A 20,005-nucleotide genomic window follows, 5' to 3' on the forward strand; every position below is an offset into this window, starting at 1 on the left:
TCGCTGTAAGGCAGCAACTCTACCGCTGCGCCACCGTGATCTAAAGCATTAAAGTACCCTTTGTTTTCATAAGATGGGTTGAAATATCTCATTCTTCCAGAAAATAACACTGGCATCTTCCCAATGCACCAGATTACTCTTAAAATCATATATATTATGTTTCAACTATTATTTTTGATCCATCTGCTATCAAGGTTGAACATAATACACCAATTCAGAATTCAAGTATTACCACGTATGACTGCAACCAATCTTTATATCAAATAATATACAAATAACATCCAAAACTTGCTGTGAATTTCAAGGTCAGTTGAACAACATTAATCTCAATGTTTCACTGTATGAATTGTATGGAGTCTCCTCAACCTGTCTTTTACACAGAGCATCCAACTATCACTGAACAATATTGACAGCATTGGTCAAGTCGAGAAAAACTCTGTAAGTATTCAGATTGGTTTCTTTCTTAGAAACAAAGTTCAGAATGTCTATCGTCATTCGATCAAGTAATTTGATGGTTCTCAGTTGGAACATTTTAAAATGTATTTAAATATGATTATGTTGAATCCTTCTTTAAACTATTTTCAAAAATTGGGAAAAAATATTTGCCTGCTTTGGCTTTGATCAAAATATAATAAGCAGTACTATATTATCAATTAATAATTACATTTTGATAGTGCAGAAACTCTCAAATGGGTTATTAATTTAAATGATCAGAGATCTAATGTGAATTGCCAAGATGAATGAAGTGAGATAATGTAAATCAGCCATTTTACAATCATGCTTATCTGTTATTATCGTTGATTAGTCTATTTTTTTCCTAAATCTAATAATTATAGTCATTAGGCAATGAAACATGTCTTTCAGTGCAACCCATCCATCCTGACCAAGGTGCCCCATCTACACTAGTCCCATTTGCCTGCATTTGGCCCATATCCCTCCAAACCTTTCCCAACCGTGTACCTGTCCAAGTGTCTCTTAAATGTTGTTATAATACCTGCCCCAACTATCTCCTCTGGCAGCTCCTTCCATACACCCATCACCCTCTGAGTTAAAAAAGTTCCTATTAAATCTTTCTCCGATCATTTTAAAATCAAGAAAAACTCTGCAATAGCTTTCTCCAATTGGAGCACCATTATTCAAATTAGAGTATCAAAGTTTATCTTTTAAGTGATCTAATCCAACCACATGAGTGTGTAGAAAGGAACTGCAGATGCTGGTTTATACTGAAGAAAGACATAAAGTGCTAGAGTAACTCAGTGGGTCAGGCAGCATTTCTGGCGAAAAAGGATGGGTGACATTTCGGGGAGTGAACCTAAAAGAAAGCCAGAACAGGGCAGGGCCGGCAACAGAAGATCAAGGAAGGGTGGAGCCCATAATGGCCCATTGTAGGCTAGTCCACCACATGATTATGTAGCTTGCACTGGGAGAATAGACTTTCATTGGATGTGGGGATAGCTGGCCTAATGCCACAGCTTGTAGCTGCTGCCTCACAGTCCCTTCAACCCAGGTTCAATCCTGACTCCTGCACTGTCTATATGAAATTTCAACATTCGCCCTGTGCAGTTGTAGTCTTCTCCCAGGTGGTTTGGTTTCATTCTATCTGCCAAGAACATGCTGATTCATTGGCTACTTATCCCTGCTGTAGAGGGAACAAGTGGGGGAATGAAGTTGATGAGATTGTTCTGAGAATTGGCACAGACACAGTGGCTCAATGGCTCCTTCGATGCTGTAAGGAAATATGACAACACTGAGAAATCTCTGCATGAAATGGGGCACACAGTGGTAGAGCTGCTACCTTACTGCGCCAGAGACCTGGTCCGATACTGACTACGGCTGCTGTCTGTACGGAGTTTGGATGTTCTCTACATGACCGCGTAGATTTTCTCCTGATGCTCTGGTTTCCTCTCACATTCCAAAGACGTGCAGGTTTGTAGGTTAATTGGATTCAGTAACATTGTACATTGTCCCTAGTGTGTAAGATAGAACTTGTGTATGTGGTGATCGCTGGTTGGTATAGACTCGATGGGCTGTTTCTGTGCTGTATTGTAAAGTCCTACGTTATGTAAGCTCCTGCTAAAGAATCTTACACAAATTGTAGCCGGCGTAAATAAGATCATAAAGTAAACTACTGTATTTCAACATTGGAATTTATTTGCAATTGTACAGGCAGAAGAAGTTTCATTTCCAATTCCTTTCATTTTCCCATCAAGTGAAAATAAGTTAGTCCACTCCTGGCCAGGTGGTGGAGGAGTTGTCAATCAAACAGAGAACTTTCCTGGAAAGTTTTAGTTTAGTGCAATTTAGTTTAGCTTAGATACAGCACAGAAACAGGCCCTTCGGCCCAGCGAGTCCGCACAGACCAGTAATTCCCGCACACTAACATTATCTTACACACACACTAGGGAGAATTTACAATTTTACCAAAGACAATTAACCTACAAACCTGTGTAGGAAAGACCTGCAGATGGTGGTTTAAATCGAAGGTAAGGTAAAGTAAAAGTAAATAATCCTTTATTGTCATTTAGACCTTCCCGGTCTGAACGAGATTTCGTGCCTTGCAGTCATACATATAATAAAATAACAAAAACACACAATAAACACAAATTTAGACACAAAATGCTGGAGTAACTCAAGAAGGGTCTCGAACCTTCAAACCTGTACGTCTTTGGAATGTGGGGAGGAAACCGGAGCACCCGGGGAAAACCCACGCAGATCAAGGGGAGAACATACAAACTCCATACAGATAGCACCCATAGTCAGGATCGAAGCCAAGTCTGTGGCGATGTAGTCAGTCTGCCTGGAGCTATCTGATCTCCCCGTTGATAAACACTTTCATTCCCCTTCCCATTCCCACATTGACGTTTCTATCCTCAGCCTCCTCCATTGTCAGAGTGAGGATAAATGCAAATTGGAGGAACGGCATCTCATAGTTCGCATGGACAGCTTACAACCCAGTGGTATGAATATTGATTTCTCTAACTTCAAGTAACCCCTGCATTCCCACTCTCTCCATCCCCTCCCCCCCCACCCAATTCGCACCAGCATCTCGTTCTCACCCAACAAACAGCTAGCAATGGATTATTTCCTTTATCATAGTTACTTATTTGCGTATCTTTCATTCAATGCTCTATATCTCACTATATCTCTCGTTTCCCTTTCCCGTGACTTTCAGTCTGAAGGAAGGTCTCAACCTGAAAAGTCACCTATTCCTTCTCTCCAGAGATGCTGCCTGAGTTATTCCAGCTTTTTGTGTCTATCTCCGGTTTAAACCAGCATCTGCAGTTCCTTCCTACAAATCTAATTAGGCTATATATTATTTGTGGAAAACATGGATGTTATCCAAGTTTTGCTGTATCTAGGCACAAATTATTTCATAATCTGGGGAGTTGCTAAAAAAAATGAACATGTGAAAATATCAGGAAGCTTACCCACTTAGTTTAGTTTAGTTTTGTTTAGAGATACAGCATGGACACAGGTCATTCGGCCCACCAAGTCCATGCCGACCATCGATCACACCAGTTCTGTGTTATCCCATTTTCGCATCCACTCCCTACACACTAGAGGAAATTTAACCTAAAAACCCAACGTCTTTGGGAAGTGGGAGGAAAGTAGAGCACCCAGAGGAAACCCCCACAGTCTCAGGGAGATCATGCAAACTCCCCACAGACAGCACCTGAGGTCAGGATCGAACCGGGGTCTCTGGCAATGCAAGGCAGCAGCTCTACCAGCTGCATCACTGTGTTGCCCATTGTGACGGAGAGAAAGCATCGATGAAACAGCAGATGATTTGCCTTTAACAACACATCATGTTCTTCTCATCTAGATATGACTCCTGTCAATGTTCACCTCATCTCCAGGGATATCAGCTCTACCTACACTCCTAGTTGCCACACGCAGCCAAATGCTGTTTTGCTACAAAGGGTAATCATGCTCTCCTCATCTCATTTCTGGAATTCAGGCTTTAGCAATGCAAGGAGCTAAGTGTTCCTGGCGGAACCCATGCCAGGCATCTGTTAGCAGACAATTAGTGTCACTTGATTAAGCTAACAGCATTCACATGTGCACCAGGCTCATAGTGACAGCTACGCTGCCACATGAAATATGACAGGCCATTGGCATGCCGAAGCAACACTTAAGCTGCCTGCCCCCCTCTGAAGATACCTAAAAGTAATTAGCACAGATTTGTGAAGGTTTTCTGGAGGTGGAGGTCTCTTCCTCTGCATGACAAACTAATTCAGTAGCTAATTTGCTAACTGCAAGCCCAATTCCCCATTTCCCAACAATTTCACACTTTAATTCCCCGCACTGATTGATTGCCGTAAATTCTGCTTGGTCACACTGCAATAATGAAAGCCAACGGAAAATGAACATTTTTCAGCCAATATAAAATGGAATTATGCTTTATGGTATTTGAATGCAAATGTGCATATGTGCAAATGTGCATGGTGCTCCAGAATCTGCTGTGCCTGTAGCCGGGTCATTCTAGTATTGTTACCTGACAACGTGGAGAGTTTCCCAGATCAGTCCTGTACACAAAAGAACAGAGCAAATCAAATGAATCTGAAGAAAAGTCACATTTCCATTTTCTCCAGAGATGCTGCCAGGTCCACTGAGTTAGTCCAGCACTTTGAGTCCTGCTCAAGATTGCAGCACCTATTGTTGCTGGTGTTCCTCAAACAGCTGAAGATGGCCGTAAGTGGAACAGTGCATTGCAACAACCATAGCCATCTTCATTTGATTCCATCCACTGGCATATTTTCCCTTCACTGCCCATTGATTTCAGTCCCTCTCTCCACACCTCCAGAATCTAGCTCTTTGCTTCAAGTATTGAATCAGGTGGAGTAGTCCTATCAAAAGCGAAACCAGGCATCACGGAGCAAATTATTGGTGAGAAAATTCTCCTCCGTGTCATTTCTGATCAGAGGGATGTAAATAAATGCTAGCTTTGGCAGCAATGCTCAAATCCATAAAAAGTAAATAATAATAAACGAATCACCATGGCATGGACACGTATGGACGACTGGGACGTTGAAGCCATCACGGAAACCTAGTTAAGAAAGGGGCAGGACTGGCAGCTCAAGGTTCCCGGTTACTGGCGCTTCGGGCAAGACAGTTAAGGCAAGTACTATCATTACATTTAAGAGACATTTGGACAGGTACATGGATAGGATAGGTTTAGAGGGATATGGGCCAAAGGTGGGACTAGTGTAGATGGGGCATGTTGGTCGAATGGGCAATTTGGACTGAAGGGCCTGCTTCCACACTATATGTCAATGCCTGTTCTTTCCTCCCTTGCGTACCCTAGTGCTGGAAAGTGCTAGCTAGCTGATTAATAGAATACCACTGACCTCCTAAGCTTGCAGAGTCAATAACGTGCGACTCAGGGGCTCGATACGCAATTGCAGATTGCACCATCTGAGCATGGGTAGCAGCAGTCCTGGTGGCAGCAGGGAAGGGATGGGACCACTAACACTGTCAGCACAAAAGTTGACAGTAGATTCCTGCTCCATTGAGGCAAGTTCCAGGGCAACACCTCGTGTTACTAATCTGTGGCAGGATATACTGCTTTGGTGGCCTGCAAGCCCACTGGACTTCTTAATCCAGTCACACTGGCAGTGGTCTGGGATGCACGACAGGAAGATAATCTATGAAAGTGAAGAACTGCAGATGTTGTCAAATAGAAATTAAAAGTACAAAATATTTAGTGTCTCATGAAGTCTTGACCTGAAATGTCACCTATTCCTTTCCTTCAGATGCTGCCTGACGCGTTGAGTTACTCCATTATTTTGTGTCTATCTGCTGTGTAAACCAGCATCTGCAGTTCCTTCTTACACAATGCCAAATCATGGTCCATTCCAAAGCTCTGTGAAAAGACATATCCCATCTCAAAGCAGTGGGCAACAATCTCTGTACGAAGCCCAGTAGCAAACAAATACCAGACTCCTCTGATATTCCATACTCTTCTGCAGGACCCCGATGCACCAAGGATTTTTGATGCACATCAGGTCTTTTACTGTAGCCTGTCCGTTAAAGTCTGCATTCCAGTCCTCTTCATTAGTCTGGCCTCTGTCCAAGCTGCAAGCTACACATAACCAGTCTGTCATCTCCAGCGCTAGGCTCAAAATTATGTACAGCTTCGGTATATGAGTTAGTGACTGTAAAATCGAGTGACAGTGTACCTTCATCATAGCTGTTTTCTTCCTGTTCCTGCACCACTTGATCACATTACATTTCTTGAGCATTTGAAAGGACGAAGTTGCAAAATGTAAATTGGCGGTGCGATATGAGATGTAGAGATAGAGATGGGGTTGGCTCTGCAGTGAAACCAACCCCATCGGCGGAGCCCCAAAACAATTAAAAATACATTTTCATGATTGAAATTAATATTTTTTTCCCAATTATATCAAACATACTGAAATAATAAATGTAGTTGAGGGTGGAGTTCCTCTAATTAAATGGTTAAGCATTTTCAGAAGGGTTCAATTGCCTTCACATGATCCTTATTCATGGTGCCAAACCCCATAAGGGCCTGTCCCACTGTATGAGCTAATTCAAAAGTTCTCCCGAGTTTCCCCTGATTTGAACTTGGAGAATTACGGTAATAGCCGCTCGTAGGTACTCGGGGCTCTCGTGGACATTTTTCAACACCTTGAAAAATCTTCACGAGTCTTCACGAGCTTACCGTGTTTCCCGAGTACCTGCCGTTAGCGTTATGAGCCGCTAAGAGACGTCCCGAGCTCCGACGTACCAACTACGTACATTCTACGTGCTTACCACGAGTTTGATTTTTTTTTAAACTCGGGAAAGCTCTTAACTTAAACTTGAGATGTCTTAAATGCTTTGTAATAGTTTCTTCTGTAAGAGCCACATTAAGGGAAATCTAAATTAAATTGACGATCAAGGTTAGTGGGGCAGATTATAAAACAATTTTTACTTTACAAAATGGGGTATTGTTTTGGAGCTAAATGATGACAATTTTTGAATGAAATCGTGAAAATAAGCAGCCTTGCTCATGTGGCAAAGAATTCTGAAAATGAAATACATCCTTCATGGGACTTCAATACATCCAAGTGTGAATGGAACTCAAGGAACAGCAAGGTTTCAAAAATGTTTATTTTGTTTGGGGGTAGGAAGGGAAACAAATTATTTGACTTTTTTTAGCCATTATAGAAGTAGGTATATGTCACCTAACACAAAACAATACAAATAATGCATGATTCTAATCAGGGTTATACTGAGCAAAGCATATTTAATTGGGCTATCTGTAACAGCATTTGTAAGTCTGACATCTATACTTGTACATGTTTAAAAATAAAATTGGTCTATCTCAGCTCATTGACAGGCATCTTAAGAAAAAGAATTGTACATTAAAATAGTTCTCATCTAACATTTACATTTTTTTAAACTCATACAATAATATACTGCAATTTTTTAATCTTATTTATAAAGCATTAGCTCTCTTGAAGTGCCACTATAATTCAAAATAACCATTGAAATATCCAAAATAACACAAATTCTGTGAAAAGCTGTTGAATTTATTGAAATACACTAGTTCTGTTTTGATCATAAATTTCAAAGAAGCAACTGGTTATTTTTTATCGTGCATGTGAGATAAATATTTTTCTTGGCCTTGGTTGTCTCTCATGTAATACACGAGAGAAGTGGTTGAGGATATAGGAAAAACAAAATGACCATTGCTTTCAGAAATACAGATAGAAATTCATTGTAAAGTTTAGTTCCTTTTTTTGAAAATGTATGTCTTAAAGCTAATTAGGAATATATAGAATATATTTTGAATTGTCTTGCCCTGTGAATCTGTGTAATTTAAGAATGACAGTTCAGAGGCATCGAAATTCATGGCTTCAAAGCTAGATCTTGAATCCCAGTTTCCTATTACACTGAAGCCACTAGGCCATCATAAATCTAATCCATCTGAATAAAAGCCTTGTGTCTAGCGCATCAATCATGCCTTACTCTTGCAAAATCTTTGCCACATTTCCCCAGATAGGTTCACTTCCAAAAACAGCAGAAAATTGCTTATGAAACGACATGTGGACATCTGGTTTTATTGTGTTAAAATAAAAATATATATTTTTATAAACTGATTTCTTCCAAAATTATTTGGTGCTGCCAATCCATAAACTTCTCCCACCTACAGCAATTAGCTCACGTTTGACACCAAGATGTGACAATTTATAGTAAGGATAGTGTGTCGTTATAATTGGGTGAGATCAGGCTAGAGAGGGTGGACCTTATACAGAATAGAGTTTGATATGTAATATAATACTGTATAAAACTTCTTACTTAATACTTCATCCATGATAGTTAACATGGAGAAAGATTAAGATGGAGTCAAAATCTGTATGAATATTTTGCACAATCTTCGGAGATGCAGCTCGGAAATAGGTCCTTTCCGCCCACCAGGTTTGCACCGACCAACACACCGTATCCTGCATTCTAGGAACTATCCTGCACGCCAGGAACAAGTTGCACGCACTATCCTAGACACTAGGAACAAATTACAATTTTTACCGAAGCCAATTAACCTACAAACGTGTACGTCTTTGGATGTGGGGGAAACTGTATCACCCGGAGAAAACCCACGTGATCACAGGGTGAACGTACAAACTCTGTTCAGCAGCACCCGTAGATAGGACCGATCCCGGTTAACTGGCGCTGTAAGGCAGCAACTCTACTGCTCCAGGTACTCCATTGACATATTTCTTGCAATGTGTTTCCCTATGTAAATCTATTTATTGTTTCAGATTTTTTTTTGAATAACCTTCCTCAGTAAGAAGTAAAACATGATTTCAACTGCCAGGTTCGAAGGCATTGTGTGTCATATTTGGAGAAATTAATGTGTTTGTGGCAATGGGTTGTCAATGTATTAATGTGCCAGCTTGATCTTGTTCCACATTAATTGTCAGTAAGTAAATTGGCAGCTTGTGCAGTGATACTCACTACTGTTTGGTTTCGTGAGAGGTCCAATTGTGCTAAACACTTTCTGCACCTAGTTTAGTTTAGTTTAGTTTATGGTCTTGTGTACCAAGGTACAGTCAAAGGCTTTTTTGGTGCTTGCTCTCCAGACTATACATGATTACATGATTACAATCGAGTCATCCACAGATACAGGATGAAGGAAATAACGTTTAGTGCAAGATAAATTCTAGTAAAGTTCAATCACAGAGAGCCTGCAGGTCTCCATTGAGGTAGATAGTAGTGGAGGACTGCTCTCTAGTTGTTGATAGGATGGTTCAGTTGCCTGATAACAGCTTGGAAGAAGCTGTCCTTGAATCTGGAGGTGTGCGTTTTCACACTTAACTAAGGTGTACCTCTTGCCTGATGGGGGAGGGGAGAAGAGGAAGTGTCTGCGGTGAGACTCGCCCTTGATAATGCTGTTGGCCTTGCCAAGGCAGCATGAAGTATAGATGGAGTCAATGAGCACAAGAGAAATGAAGATTCCAGAAAGAAGAAAGTCAATTAGAACCAAACAGTAACCACCTACAGAACTCTCTATCAGCTACAGGAGGCATGAATGAATTTACTTAATTTGGGCCAACAAATGGTGTCTACATGAGTTAAGATGATGTTGGAATATTGTTACAGTATTGTGCTACCGGTTCCCTCGGTATGCTGGAAAGAGTGCAGATAAGATTTAATAGGATGTTGCCAGAAGTATAGGGCCTGAGCTCCAGGGAGAAGTTGGGCAGGCTTGGACTTTATTCCTTGAAGTGCAAGAGGCTGACCTGATAGAGGTGTATAAAATCTTGATGGGAGCAGAGAGTGTGAATGCATCGAGTCCTTTTCCCAGCATATGGAAAACAAGAACTAGAGGGCGTACATTTAAGTCGAGAGGGGAAAAATGTAATAAGTACCTGAGGGGCAAATACTTCACACAAAGGATGGTGGTAAATGGAACGATCTGCCAAGGGAATCAGATGAGGCAAGTACAATAGCAGCATTTTAAAGACATTTGACCAGGTACATGGATACGAAAGGTTTAGAGGGATATGGGCCAGGTGCAGGCAAATGGGACTAGCTTTGATGGGACATCTTGATTGTCATGAACAAGTTGGGCCGATGGGCCTACTTCTATGCTGTATGACTCTATGATACATTCAACTGACACGAACAACAAGTTACCAGTTATGGGTAAGCAAGGCTGCCAACACATTTGACTTCTTGACCTTGCTTCGTTTCAAGCTGGCATAATCATTGTTTACACCAACAACTGATGTGTTGCTTCTGGGTGCATAGTATTAATTAGTTCATCAGTGGGCACTACTGAGCAACAACGGAAAGGTTACAATTGACCAGTGCTGTATTTTCGAAAGTACGGTGAAAGTTTTGTGACTAACCGGGGTTCCAAAATATGCTTTGAAAGTGCAAATCATTTTTTCCACAAGGGGAAGGACAGTGGCACAGTGGTAGAGTTGCTGCCTTACAGCGCCAGAGACCTGGGTTCGATCCTCACTACGAGTGCTGTCTCTATGGAGTTTGTATATTTTCCCTGTGGCCACCTGGGTTTTCTCCAGGTACTCCGGTTTCCTCCCACAATCCAAAGACGTACAAGTTTATAGGTTAATTGGCTTCAGTAAAATTGTAAATTGTCCCTGGTGTGTAGGATAGTGCTAGTGTATGTGGTGATCGCTGGTACTCTACTCAGTAGGCCGAAGGGCTTGTTTCTACGCTGTATCTCTAAAGTCTAAAGTAAAGAATCCCTAATACTGTCTAGTTAGTTCTACTTCTCTCTTACCTTTGTATCACTAGAATATGTAGAGCTTCCTCTGCACAGCATATGCACCTACACTGCTATGTGCAATGGCACCAGGGGGCACTGGGAGGTGGCTGTCCTGCCGGCAGTCTGTTCGTATTTTCTTTATTTTTGTTATTTGTTTAGTGCGTTAAAAGTTTGTTTTAATGATCTTTGGTTTGTTTTATGTGGGGGGAGGGGGGAGGGGATCGGGGGAAACTTTTTTTCAGGTTCTTACCTTCCCGGAGATGTGATCAATAGGCTCTGCGGCCTACCATTCATAAAGCTGGAAGCCTCCTCGGACTGTCGTGAGCCCCACCGCGGGGCGCGGAATTAACATTGGAGCTGATCCCTTGCCTGGGATCGTGACCACCGCAGAATCACCATCAAGGGCTCGCAGTCTCGGGTGAGGCTAGTCGGGAGCTCCAACGTCGCGGAAGGTTCGACCAGCCCCAACGTGAGGTTCGATCGCCTGGCGCGGGGGAGCTAACATCCCCCCGATGCGGGAGCTTGATCGCCTCGACGCGAAGGGCCCGAATATGTTTTTTTGAGTGATCTGGTGCTTTTAATTGTATGACTGACCTGGCCAATGAAATTCCTCGTATGTTGCAAAACATACTTGGCGAATGAAGTGTGATTCTGTTTGACCAGATATATAGGATTTGTGAAGTGCTACATTTTGCCTCTCATGCTCAGAAAATTGGTCATTACAATGGTATCCAAGGTACATCTTTATTAGTAAGAAAGGGTAACTGAAAAGATTTAGATAATAGTTTTGGATATGCACGAATAGGAGGGATATGGTTCTTGCGCAGGTAAATAAGAGATGGTCTTGATATCATGTTGGGCATAGACTATATGGGCAAAAGGACCTGTTCTTGTGCTGTACTGTTCTATGGTCTAAGCCATGAAAGAATCTCAGAGTGTCCTGTAAGGTATCATTCTCAGTCCTTCGCCACTTCAGATCTATATATTTTAGATGTGTTTTTTTTGGGTGTAAGCAGAGAATTATCCAGCACATGTGAGATGTGGAAACAAACACAAATTGACAGATGTGCCAAATCTGAAGTGCTCAAGCGTGTCACAAAGTGACCGAAGCATGCAGCTAGATTCCATTACAGAGGGTTTACATGTGAAATCATTCAAGCAGTTCAGTTCTAAATTTCAGTTGTATAACATGCCCAATTTGAGCTGCATTATGTGGCTGTCAGCAAAGAAAGATCTGTGTGAGCAGTCTTAGCACAAGTAGCTTGCGCACCTGGGCTGCTGGTTACTGTGGCAGCTAGGTCAATGTTTAAAAGATTTTGTGGGTATTGCATTCAAGGTTAAAGATGACCACCTTCATGTATTAAATTTATTTTCCAAGGATCTGGATTACGCTGGCAAGACTGGCTATTTATTTTCTATTTATGATCGCCCTTGAGCTGTTAAGGCAGCTAGGAGTCAACCACATTGAAGAGACTGGAGTCAAATACAGAATAGATCTATATGGTAATCTTGGTAGATTTCCTTCCCGAAAGACATTAGTGAAACAAGATAGGTTTTAATGACAATATGGGAGTTTCATGACAACTATAACTGATGGCTAGGCATTTGTGCAGAGTTTATTTAGTTAATTGTATTTGTTTCAAAGCTGCCCTGATGGAATTCAAACTCCAGATCTATACATTAGTTTAGTTTAGTTTAGAGATACAGTGCGGAAATAGGCCCTTCGGCCCACCAAGTCAGAAACATAGAAACTAGGTGCAGGAGGAGGCCATTCGGCCCCTCGACTTTCAGTACAAGGGCACCCAGGTCTCGCTGCACCTCCCCCTTACCTAACCTAACCCCATTGAGATAATAATCTGCCCCCTTATTTTTGCCGCCAAAGTGGATAACCTCACATTTATCTATATTATACTGCATCTGCCACGCATCCGCCCACTCACTCAACCTGTCCAGGTCGCCCTGCAACCTCCTAACATCCTCTTCACAGCTCACACTGTCACCCACAAACTTGCTAGTGTTGCTCCTAATTCCCTCTTCCAAATCATTAATATATATGGTAAACAGTTGAGGCCCCAACACCGATCCTTGCGGCACTCCACTCGCCACTGCCTGCCATTCTGAAAAGGACCTGTTCACTCCTACTCTTTGCTTCCGGTCTGCCAACCAATTTTCTATCCATGTCAACACCCTACCCCAATACCATGTGCTCTAATTTTAGTCACCAGTCTCCCGTGTGGGACCTTATCAAAGGCTTTCTGAAAGTCTAGGTACACTACATCCACTGGCACCCCTTCTCCATTTTACTTGTCACATCCTCAAAAAATTCCAGAAGATTAGTCAAGCATGATTTCCCTTTCATAAATCCATGTTGACTTGGACTAATCCTTTTACTGCTATCCAAATGCCCCATTATTACCTCTTTAATAATTGACTCCAGCATCTTTCCCACCACCGAAGTCAAGCTAACTGGTTTGTAATTCCCCGTTTTCTCTCTCGCTCCTTTCTTGAAAAGTGGGATAACATTAGCTATCCTCCAATCCACAGGAACTGATCCTGAATCTATTGAACATTGGAAAATGATCACCAATGCGTCCACTATTTCTAGAGCCACCTCCCTGAAGACCTTGGGATGCAGACCATCGGGTCCAGGGGATTTATCATCCTTCAGTCCCATTAGCCTACCTAATACTATTTCTCGCCTAATGCAAATTTCTTTCAGTTCCTCTACCCCCTTCGATCCTCTGTCCTCCAGTACATCTGGGAGATCCCTGCGCACTAACACTATACTACACACACTAGGGACAATTTTACCAAGCCAATTAACCTGCAAATCTGTACATCTTTGGAATGTGGGAGGAAACCGGAGCACCTGGTAACTCAAGTGGTTACCGGGAGAATGTACAAACTCCATACAGACAGCATTAGTAGTCATGATCGAACCCGGGTCTCTGGTGCTGTAAGGCAGCAATTCTACAACTGGCTACTGTGCAGCTTGAATATAGAATGGACACCAGTCCAGTCACCTAGCCATTGTACCACCGAACCTTTGTTGCATATATTGACTCTTCAGGCATGATTTTGCCTGTAATCATCCGTGTTGAATCTGGATCAAGAACTGATGCTCATATTAATATGTCACCACTCCTCACTATTTCCCTTTTTTTGCAATGTTTCGCACAGTTTTTATACCTTACCTTATTTACAGAAGTGCTTCAAGTTAATGAAGAAAGTGAACTTAATTTTAAACATTTAAACATTTTAGAGAGGCATTGTCTATAAGGGCAACTTACTTTTCATTGTGCAATTTAACACACTTAATGAAGTGAATTTCATGAATGCAGTAAATGTAAATTGAAGTTAAAACCACTCAGAATATTAATTATTTCTTTGTCCACATCCACTGCTTAATCTGAGATGTATACCTGGCATATTTTGCTTGTATTAAAAAAATCTGATCCAGCCAAAGCTAGACATTTAATTTACTTTGGATTTCTTCCCCATAAATTACATTGAGGGGGATAATGCTTACAGGATCTACTGAGACAGAGCTATTATTAAAATTAATTAATTATCAATTAATTATAACACCCAATAAGAACAGGAACTTAAAATTAAAACAATAGTCAGATTTAGTTTGTACATAATTAAACCAAATCAGTATTTTTTAGAATTAAAAAATCATGGTGTACTTCCTTTCAAACATTGATTGTTTTAATAATAAATGAAACATAGATGGCACATTATAAACCTTTATGTATCACTATATTACTAATCCAACGCTAATGATTCTGGCGGCAATATAAACGTAATTAGCACTAACACTAAAGTCAGTGTCAGCAAATAATCATGACTATTTGTCCGACCAAGCAACAAAAGCAGAGCTGCATTTCATTGTACATATCCGAGGCAGTTTTACTACCACCCATCAGATTTCCCATTGCTAACAGAATCAAAGTAAAAGGTAAAATAAAATCCAATAAAACTGCATGAACACAAAGCTGTTTATATCAACTGCTGTGAAATTGTTTAGAAAAACTAATTTCAACCTGACCATAGCTAGAGAAGGGAGCCAGCAACTACAATGTTGACAATGCTGTCACCCCATTGCTGAGCAAGGTTGAAAATTATCTTTTCAGGGACTCTCACTAACTTGCTTACAATGGTGCTATTGCTATGAGGCAGTAAAGCAAATGCATCACAGCTGAGTCAATTTTTCTCTCTCTCAGAGGTCAGTGGTAATAATGGGCCATTGACTTCAGCTCTTTGTCATTTGCAGGAAGTGGCACTGCTAATTTAGATCAGATCACATTATTACTGATGAGGGAGCGTTGCCCTGAAACATAAACTCTTTTTTCTCTCTCCGTTGCCTGATCTCCCAATCGTTTTCAGCGTTTTCTGAGTTTAATACAATACTTCTGAAGCAGCTTGCTCATAGGAATTCATAGACAAAACGTGTTTTATTTAACACAAGTACATTCTCATTAAGTAGCTTCTTCAGTACTGTGAAATATAACAGCACAAATTGTGTTATACACACTATAACATTTATATTCAAAAATATCAACCATTCTTTCTGAAAAAAATCTAAATATATAATATGTATTATAAAAAATTCAAAGTGCAACACATTTCTTCCTGTCTTGTACTGAGTTTGAACCACTCTTTCACAAAATATCTGATGTAATGATTTTTTAAAGGTAAATCTAGAGATGCTGTTGGAAATACATGTGCTTAGATTAATTGTATATAACTTCTGTTTGGAAAATGTAGCTGTGAGCAGTAAGCAATAAAGCAGCACTGGCTGTGTACGCACAATTGTTGATGATTAGAACTATTATGGGGAACTAAAATAACCTTATAGACCTAACCGGAACATCACATTTTGTTCGTGCTTTCACTTCCTTTCATTCATTGTACCGAGTATATACTCTATGGCACTTACTGTACACACAACGAGGCATCAGATGCTAAAATGTACTAATAAGCAGTAACACAATTGCCTTTCCATACATAAATCCAATATTGATAATCAGGTACAAGACAGAGCATTACCTTCATCAAGAGTGCAAAAGACTGTATCAATTACTGAGACATATTCATGCTTACAAACTGCATTGCAAAACTTTTACCCATTATTTCAAATTAATATCACTTTTCTGTGAAAAACCTAAGCCTGGACATTCCTCTTTGGATGAAACTGGAATAACTACAATATTTGCAAGCCATGGTATTTTATTTGTGTAAATTTATGCCTAAAATAGCCTTCAAAATTTATTAAAATTAACTGGTTTAATATAATCAGCAGAAATGAACACTGAATCTACACCAGTATATGATTTATTTGATCATTAAAATGTAAGTTTTTGATAATTCAGTTATCAGTCTTCTTTATCAGCCAAGGGAACATGTTGAATTATTATGCAATAAGACAAAGCAGATTCATTTAGCCTGTATTAGGGCTTAAAGGGTTAAATTATGGGGACTCATTGCGTGAACTTGACTACCTTTTTGCTGAGGTTAGAACGTTGAGAGAGAATGTAATTAAGGATTTTTACAATATGAAAAGGATGTGACAGAATCAATGGTGAGACTACTTCATCTTGTAGGGGGAAATCAGAGAAAAAGGGTACAATTTTTCAATTAGAATTAAGTCATTTGGCAATGAGATCAGAATCACATGTTCACATAAAGGACGCAGTAGATTTGGAATTCACCCTGCAGTTCAAATGCAGTTTGTCATTTGAAATGTTCCCGTCTAAGAGTGATGGAATTTCAATAGCTAAGATGACCAGGAGATATGAAAAGAGATGAGTAAGTGAAAATAAAATATAGATTAGACCTTATATAACAGAATGGCAGAACAACTTTAAGGGATGAATGGTCAATTCTTTTTTTTAGTGTCAAAAGTCATTACTGGAATTACATAAAAATAAGCAGAATTTACGGCACAGAACCAGGCCACTCAGCCTAATTATTTCATGCTTGTATTTCTGCTGCAAATAGCCCCTTCCAATCTGTTTAATCTATCCCTGCATAGACATCCATCGTTCCTTTCCCCCCCGTGTTGTTAGATAACTTCATCTTAAAAGCCTTATGTTCATCGTCTCAGCTACACCGAATGGCAGCAAGTTTCTCCTTCTAATAACTCTCTGGGATAAAGACATTTCTCCTAAAAAAAAATTCCGATTTACTGGTGGCAATCATATATTTATGACTCCCAGTTTTACACTTCCTCACAGGTTGCAATATCATCTCTACCTCCACAAGATCAAACCTTTTCATAATTGTAATGACCTCTACTCAGTCATCCTTTAGCCTTGTCACATCAAGAAAAAAGTCCCAGGCTGTTCAATCTTCTTTGATAGTTATAACCTCTCAGTTCTGGTATCATACAGAGCAGTCACCTTCAAGGAAACATGAGTGAAATATATGATCAAAATCAGTGAGATAGATTGAAAACACATTGTCATGTATGAAATTCTGTACATTTCTTGGAGTAATATCTACAAACTGGTGAATATTTTGAGCAAAATGAGTGAATCTCTCCATAAATGTTAAGAGGTGACAACTTTGTTATGTTACCACTGATTTTTGTGAGAATAATGTGGTGTAGATTTCCTGATACCTCAACACACAGATAAAGCAGAAAATATAAAGCAAGTTCGGGTGAGGATAAATGCAAAAAAAAAAAAACCCAAAAAATTGCAATTGTAGGACCATTTGTCGAGAAATTAATTTCTGATTGGAGGTGCCAAATTCAATTGAATTTCAGAGGCTGAATACAAAGTGCGGATGGAAGTATATAGCACGATAGCACTGCCATACTTCCTAAGCATGTGTTTCATGCTGCGGCCAAATGTCCGGTTTACAAACAAATGGAAAGGATGAAGGAAACGTGGGCGACTTAGGTTATCCATATGACTACTAACCAAAATTTCCCAAGCCTTAAAAATTATGGAATTTGTTTGAATTGTTTTGAATAATCAGTGTGCAATTGGAGAGGAAACTCCAGGCTTAGGTTCATGTTAAATTCACATTTTCCTACATTCTCCTTACCTTGGTAAAAATAAATCATTTACCCCTCAATATCATCCACTAATGTTGTCCCATTAATACCTCGGTAGGTCACACGGCTTGGTCGTACCAGAACTCCGTAATTTGGTTTACAAGTAAAATAACGTTTCTCTGCCACGGAGCCGTCATTTTTTCCCTTAGGTGAACGCAGTTCCAGTCCAAGCCAAACTCCGGGAGCAAAGTCAGTGGGTCCGATGTATCTAATGATCGCCATCTCACTGGAGCTGCTCAGCAGTACCTGTGACCCTTCGTGTAACTTCACATTTCTCTCAGTCGTACTTGTGCTGCTCCAACTTCGTCTCATGCTTGGATTTTTTGGCCTGAAAACAAGAAATAATTGTTGTTAGGTGTAAATCGTGAATAATGAAAATTCTTCTGGAAGGGCTCTGCCCAAGATATTAGCCCATCTTTCCTTTGGACCTGAGGGTTAACATTCTTCATTTCGAGCATTTTTGGTTTTTATCTGTTTTTCAGCATTGTACTTCTTTTAAGTTCAATGAATCACATCTTGACTTTAATATTCAAGGAGGAAGGCTGAGAGAAGTACTGTCTCAGATGAAACTGATTTTACCAAGTTAAATGTAATTTAATCTGCAGGAATGTAGATATTCATATGAATGCTGCTATAGCATTTGGACATTAATTAGGATTACATTATATAATTTTTGGATATCGGACTGGATTACATAATAAAATTTTAAAAAAACTTACTTCCAGCAGATATTGTAAGAACTAGGTCAGCATGGGCAAATTAGGCTGAAGGGCCTGTTTCCTTGCTGTATAATCTATATTACTAAATCTCTGATCATGACCGCTTTTGGCCAACTGTGCTGCGATTTCTGAGAGAACGCCGCCACCTACAGCCATCATTTTTGGCCACCTCGCTCAGAGCCCCCCTCCGCCGTATGATTGCGGAGGATTTTTTCCGTCGATGAAAAATGAGAGAGATATTAATGTTTTTACAAAATTCCCCATTCTCTCTGCTGCCCCTGCTGGCGGCGGGGGGGTGGGGGACTATAAAACAAGGAAATGTCGTGCCTCACTCAGTCTCTGCCAGACCAGGAAGCGAGAGGATCACAGCTCTCTGAGCTACGTATAACACTGAACGCACGTCTACTCCACGGTGAGTCCCCTCGATGCGGCTGTAAAGTGGCTGCAGCCTTTTTTAACAAGTTTGTGTTCACAAAATGAATTTTGGTTGTCAGGTGTCTGCAGCCCAATTGTTTGCCTCGCCTTTTTTTAACAAGTCTGTGTTCACAAAATGAATTTTGGTTGTCAGGTGTCTGCAGCCCAATTGTTTGCCTCGCCTTTTTTTAACAAGTCTGTGTTCACAAAATGAATTTTGGTTGTCGGGTTGTTGGTTTGGTTACATAACAGAAACTAAGAATTTTTCTAACACATAAGCAGTAAAATAACCCCCAAAATATATATACTTCATGAAATAGACAATAGACATTTCTATGATCATCCACAATCAGTACCCCATTCCTGCCTTCTCCCCATATCCCTTGACTCTGCTATCTGTAAGTGCTCTATCTATCTCTCTCTTGAAAGCCTCCAGAGAATTGGCCTCCACTGCCAATCCACTCTTGAAGATAGCGGAACGAGGTACTGATTGTTGATGATCAGCCATGGTCACAGTGAATGGTGCTAGCTTGTGGGGCCGAATGGCCTACTCCTGCACCTATTGTCTATTCACAACGCTCTGTGTGAAAAAGTATTTCCTCATCTCCGTTCTAAATGGCCTACCGCTTATTCTTAAAATGTGGACCCTGGTTCTGGACTCTCCCAGCATTGGAAACATGCTTTGTGTTTCTAGCGTGTCCAAACCCTTAATAATCTTACATGTTTCAATAAATGGCCTCATACAGCTAAAAAAATCTTTTCAAAAAATGTTACCTGAAATGTCTCTTTGCTTAGCACTGAGATGAAAAAAAACGTTTACACCCAGTTGTGAATATGTGGAATTCTCTGCCACAGAAGGCAGTGGTCTCGTCTCCTTCAGCAGCACCTCGGTCTCCCTTCATGAGCTCAGACACCCACTTCTCCTCACCTCACCTATGCTCACTTCCCCTCACCTACACCTCGACTAATCCCCTCGCCTCACTAAACCCCTCGCCTTGACGATAGCTCACTACCAAACTTCTCCTCACACCTAAACCTCTCCTCGACTAAACCATACCTCACTAA

General features: G+C 40.5%; 1 protein-coding gene across 7 annotated transcripts in view; it reads right to left on the minus strand.

Annotated features, from left to right (window-relative positions):
- Positions 1-15,179: 15,179 nt before the first annotated feature.
- The window catches only part of clip4 (CAP-Gly domain containing linker protein family member 4), a 253,766-nt gene continuing 248,940 nt past the window's right edge, over positions 15,180-20,005 (minus strand). For 6 of the 7 annotated variants that reach the window (XM_033025474.1, XM_033025478.1, XM_033025476.1 and 3 more), the window contains one exon: positions 15,180-18,135. In XM_033025474.1, the coding sequence (XP_032881365.1) occupies positions 17,817-18,135 (319 nt within the window). In that variant the 3' untranslated portion in view covers positions 15,180-17,816. The remainder of the gene's footprint in view (positions 18,136-20,005) is intronic. The other variant, XM_033025479.1, reaches the window with a different exon arrangement.

This window comes from Amblyraja radiata, chromosome 8 (genome assembly GCF_010909765.2).
Source record: "Amblyraja radiata isolate CabotCenter1 chromosome 8, sAmbRad1.1.pri, whole genome shotgun sequence".
NCBI classification, from domain to species: domain Eukaryota; kingdom Metazoa; phylum Chordata; class Chondrichthyes; order Rajiformes; family Rajidae; genus Amblyraja; species Amblyraja radiata.